This window comes from Geotrypetes seraphini, chromosome 1 (assembly GCF_902459505.1).
Source record: "Geotrypetes seraphini chromosome 1, aGeoSer1.1, whole genome shotgun sequence".
NCBI classification, from domain to species: domain Eukaryota; kingdom Metazoa; phylum Chordata; class Amphibia; order Gymnophiona; family Dermophiidae; genus Geotrypetes; species Geotrypetes seraphini.
The window spans coordinates 277334530-277340439 of NC_047084.1; the positions used below are offsets into that span (position 1 = coordinate 277334530).

Here is a 5910-nt window from a genome sequence, read left to right on the forward strand (position 1 = left end):
TTGCCTCCCTTACTTTTTTTTCTCTCTTTTGCTCCTTTTCTTTTTTTCTGTCTCCCTTCTTTCCTTCTGTCTCCCTGCCTGCCCCCTTTCTTTCTTTCTCCCTGCCCTCCACCAAGCCACTGCTGCCACCATCGGGGAACAGGCCCCCAAGCCGCCGCTTCATTGGGTAACAGGCCCCAAAGCCGCTGCTGCCCCAAGCTCTCTCTGCTTCCCTGCTTCGGGCCGACCAGAATTCCTCTCCCAGACGTCAATTCTGCCATCGGAGAGGAAGTTCCGCCCAGCCAGGCAGCGATTGGCTGGGCCGAACTTCCTCTCCGACAGCAGAATTGATGTCGGGGAGAGGAAGGCTGATCAGCCCGGCAGAATTTTCCGGATCTGGCCAACTGTGCACCCTTCCTAAAGCTGCACCCGGGGCGGCACGCCCACCCCCCTTGGTACGCCACTGGATTTATTTTCAATTTTTGTTTTATTTCTATTTGTTAATTTGTAAAGTGGTGATTGTTTTTCAGTTTTTTCAAATTTACATCTTCTATATTTATATTTTGCAGAGTATTAGGGGGCTATGTGCCAATGTTTCTGTGGTGTTTCACTGTATGCAGTTTGACTTCTTAGCGGTTCAGTTTAACCTTTATCTACATATTTCTATTTTTAGTTTGTGATTACTTATTCCATACTGGGTGAGGGTGTATCTGTGTTCTGTATGTATGAAAGACATGGTTTTCTGTTAGCGTTGACTAGCCTTGTTTGTCGAAATGCATCGGGCATGGTTCTTGGGAGCACCTTAAATAAACCTGATTTCAATCTCCTTATTTTCTGCCGATCTTCTTTTGTTTCATGTTGGATTCTTTGTGGACTGCTGGCCTTGTTGTTTCATTACAAGTTAACATGCATGGAGTGAAACGTACTAGAGGAGTTACAGATTTGGTTATTTATACGTACATGTGGGTTACATTTGGTTGACGTAGAGTGAGGCAGTTGAGAGGCATTGTAAACTTGGTTATTAATTTAGACATACAGTGGTACCTTGGATTTCGAGCATAATCCGTTCCAGGAGCATGCTCGTAATCCAAAATGCTCGTTTATCAATGCTCGTTTATCAAAGTTTTTCCCCATAGGAAATAATGGAAACTGGCTTTGATACGTTCCCCCTCCCCCCGATAACCGGCATCGCTTCCCCCCGCTCGCAAAGGCCCCCTCGCTCCAACCGGCACCCCCCTCCGCGGGAACCAGCTCCCCCGCCCGAACAACTTAAACTTACCCCCCCCCCAATCTGGCACCGGCACCGGCACGCAGGCACAGAATCTCGGCGAGAGAGAGAATTGGAAGTCCTTGAGCATGCGCAGATGCATACTCAAGGCAGGCAGAAGCCGGAAGATCTTCTAGGCACCGGCACGATCTGTGCCTGCGTGCCGGTATCAGACGGGGAGGGGGGGTAAGTTAAAGTTGTTCGGGCGAGGGGGCCGGTTCGCGCGGGGGGAGGAGGGTTGGAGCGAGGGGGCCTTTGCGAGCGGGGAGGGGGGAGCAATGCCGGTTATCGGGGGGAGGAGCTCGCAAATCAAGTTAACACTGGGTTTGCGAGTCAAAAGTTTGCTGAGTGTTTTGCTCGTCTTTCAAACCGAGGTTTGACTGTATTTCGGATAGTATTACTGCTTTACAATATATTTGAACACTTTTATATATGTATGGAAAGGGTTCAGAATTAAAGTCCTGGGTAAGTAGGTGGGAAGGGAAGGAAGGGGGATTTGTTCAGAGATGTTTGTGGGTTGCATTGAAGAAAAACTTTGCAATGGTATGCTAATCTTTGTTTTGATTTTTTTTTTAAAGAAATGCAAATGGAAATAAAGAAGTAAATAAGAAAACAGAAAAATGGGGGCGTGGGTGGGGCAGGGCCAGGGAGGCCCAGTGTACTCATGTGCCTAGGGACCCTCGAAAAATTAATCCTGCCCTGTCTGTAGTCATTTAACCAAGGGTTTTCCTCCACAGCAAGAGAACAGGTGTACAAATAAAAATATTAAGTTCACTCAGATAAAATAAAGAGGTGAAAATTTAGGGCTCCTTTTACTAAGCCGCACTAGCGGTTTAATGTGCGTAATAGCGCGCGTTAAACTGCCTGCCACGCTAGCCGCTAACACCTGCCTTGAGCAGGTGTTAGTTTTCTAGCCAGCCGCGGGGGTTAGCGCATGATTAAAAGTCACACGCTCTAACCCCGCTAGCGCGGCTTAGTAAAAGGAGCCCTTAAGGGCTCCTTTTACAAAGGTGCGCTAAGGGTTTTACCGCAAACACCAGAATAGCGCTCGCTATAGTGCGTGCTAGCCAAAAATCTACTGCCTGCTCAAAAGGAGGCGGTAGCGGTTAGCGCACGTGGCATTTTAGCACGCACTATTCTGCGCATTAAGGCCCTAGCGCGCTTTTGTAAAAGGAGCCCTAAGTTTTAAAATTTCAAAAAGTTTATTTAAAGTCAAGCCCTCAGTTTATTGAGGAGCTAGATGAAAATAACAGTATTATACTTTTTGTTATTTAATAAATGGAACATTTGTATTTGTTTTGACTATTGAATAACATTCCATTCACATTCAATTCACAGATGTTCTCAAGATAGTTTTCAGAATCCCAACAACAGTTTTCTAATCCACCAATCAGATAAGTAAAAATGTCTTTTTTTTGCTAAGTAACCCATTACAGCAATCAATTAAACTAATATCAGTTAGGAATAAATGTCTTTAGAATGTGAATCTTTGGGCTCCTTTTATCAAGGTGCGCTACGGGGGTTAGCGCGTCGGACATTTCATCACGCGCTAACCCCCGTGGCATGACAAAAAAAATAACGCCTCGTCAATAGAGGCGTTAGCGACTAGCACGGCAGGCGGTTGAACGCGCAGTATTCCGCGCGTTAATCGCCTACCGGACCTTGATAAAAGGAGCCCTTTATTTTCTATTTTTCTTACAGATATCCTTGGGAATGCTGAATTGGACCCAGAAACAGCAGATAAGTTTGTAGAATTATTCAAAACAGGTGCCTGCAAATTGCAGTTTCTTTCTCTTTCTTTTTCTTTACCATTGGGATCCGCTGGGTACTAGTTTCTTCTTCTTGATCTTGATAGGTGTTAAATCAACCTACTCTCTGACTCAAGAAACTCTAAGAAGCAAAATTCTAAGACCCTGAAATTTGTATTTGTCCTTTATATTTTTCTAATTACCCCACAGAAAATAAAGTTTCCCTAAGCTTTCAACCACCCAAAACTCATTTGATGGAAAACAAAGCTTAATTAACTTCAGGGAAAATGTTATTTTAATTACCAAAGGCTAAAACTGAAAATGTTCAGTAAATTAACTGTAAATTTTCCAGTGATACAGACTAGAAATTACTATTTCCTCTGTGTAATTTTCAGATATTACAAATCACAGGTTTTTTTTTCTGAAAACATTCATTGTCTCTTAAAATTATAAATAGCTCTTGAATGTTGAAAAAAAATAGTAATCAAGATCACTAATGACAAAAATCAATTTTTGTGGCACCACAATATCAATAATGGTGAGGAAGCTCTGAGCTGTCTTAGTGCTGAATAAGGTTTGGTAACAGAAGACCTAGAATGAGCTGAGAGGTTTTTGTACGAATCTGTATCACTGTGTGAGAAGGTTGTTACCCTGCTGACAGTAATAATTTGCAGCATCTTCAGCTTGAAGTCCATTGATTTTGAAAATATAATCGGTCCCAGATCCACTGCCACTGAACCGCTCTGGGATCCCAGTGGCACGGGTAGAAGCATAATAGATAAGAAGCTTGGGAGCCTGTCCCGGTTTCTGCTGGTACCAGGCTACGTAGCCATTAACATTTTGACTCGCTTGACAGCTGATGGTGACTGTGTCTCCCACAGACGGTGACAAAAATTCAGGAGACTGAGTCATCACAACCTGCCCACTGGATTCTGAATAAGAAGATAAATGCATTCATACACACATTACTTAATATTGAGACAAAATAAGATGTATTCACCTATTTTATAGCAGTGTATAGACAAAGTTGTTATTAAATAACTTAAAACAAGTACATTTATTTGATTATTTATTGTCACTTTGAACATCTGATGTGTGTGTTTTAATCTTACCTCTTATCCAGAGGAGCAGGATCCAAAAAAGCTGTTGTATCTTCATCCTTCCTGACTGGCAGTTGCTGATTAATAAACCATAAAGAGTAAAAGGAAATATTTATAAATCCTCTGAGCATTAGTGAAATATCTCCTGGGTATGAATATGCAAAACAGCCTCTTCTATATCAGTTCACATCACCTGCATCTATATACCACAAGTGTGTAACCACTTATAGAGTTGCCATAGTATAGGGAAGGTAGGGGAAGGTCTGTCAAAAATAAAGAGCAAAAGCCTCTAGTTCCTTTATTCTGGAATCTTTACAGATTCTCTTTTGCAAGGGGCAATCAACAATACAAATTATCTCTCCCTTCCAGAAAAGGGACTGAAAGAGTTAAGATTTTTGGCCAATCTTTGGTTTTTAAGTTCTCTCAACTTTAGAACGATCTTCCGCTCCTTTTAAGAATTTCTTGTTCTCTCTTATTCTTTCATAAGTTTTTGAAAACTACTTTATTCACCAAACACTTTGGAGATTAATTATTTCCGATATCTTTCTTTTATGGTTCTTATTTTTTAAGTTAACTATTGTAAACCGAGTTGAGCTTTCTTAGAATGAAAACTCGGTATATGAAGCCAAATATTAGTTTAGATTAGATTAGACTCACTGTCCTGACCTCCCAAAGCATTATTTCATCTCTCAGGTTCACATTAAGACAGTGATATAATAAGTGGGAGCTTAGTTTAAGAGTGCAGGTAATGTAAGTGTCTAGTTAAGTGATATTTTGTGACAACTCATAGGTGCTTATGTGTTTTTATAAATACTAACATTAAGCGGCATAAATTAAGCCTACATTTTGTAAACCTACATGTTGAGAATGGATAATTTTACTTGCTTGAAAGCAGGTGTAAATGTCCTCACCTAGGTTATTTAAGCATATATGTAAATTAGCATGATCTGACCTAACTCTGTCACTCTGTCTTTTGTTGGATATGTAAATATTTATAATATTTTTCATTTTCTTTATTTCATTAGGTACTTTAGTTTAGAATGTGAGCCCACTTGGGACAGAGAGGGAAATTTTTTCAATGTGCCTTAAGACTGCAATTTACATAACTTGTAATCCGCTTAGGTTATAAGTATAATAGAAATGTTAAAAATAAATGTAATAAATAAAAACAAGGGGTGCTGAAAAGTTCTCAGCCCAACTAAGAATAGAATGACATGGAAATGGTTCAATCAATGATCTCAAACAACGTTAGAAACATAGAATTTTATTTCTGCAAATTGGCACTTAATGAAATAAAATAACATTCTTTTCAACTGCAGTGGCAAAATAACCCTTCATAATTTAGAAAGTTGGATGGTTGGGCTGAGAACTTTACTGCACCCACTCATAACAATGGCAAGCCACAAGTGTACCTAAGTGATCTGGGGCCCACCAAAGAGTGGTATATCCTTGTTAAGAACATAAGAAGTTGCCATCACTGGGTCAGACCAGAGGTCCATCGCGCCCAGCGGTCCCCTCCCGCGGTTGCCCACCAGGTCTGTGACCTGTGAAGTGGTTCCTGACCATTTCTGTAACCTACCTCTACATCTATCTGTAACCCTCAATCCCCTCATCCTTTAGGGACCTATCTAAACCTTCCTTGAAACCCTGTAGTGTTCTCTGGCCTATCACAACCTCCTGAAGCGCGTTCCATGTGTCCACCACCTTCTGGATAAAAAAGAACTTCCTCGCATTTGTTCTAAACCTGTCCCCTCTCAATTTCTCCAAGTGACTCCTTGTATTTGTGGTTCCCCACAGTCTGAAGAATCTGTCCCTG

At 41.4% G+C, this 5910-nt stretch overlaps 1 gene segment (V, D, J or C); it reads right to left on the minus strand.

Annotated features, from left to right (window-relative positions):
- Positions 1-3621: 3621 nt before the first annotated feature.
- Positions 3622-4178, minus strand: LOC117367271. The segment is given in 2 exon segments: positions 3622-3926; positions 4107-4178. Coding segments are annotated over 2 exon segments (351 nt in total).
- Between the last annotated feature and the right edge of the window lie 1732 nt (positions 4179-5910).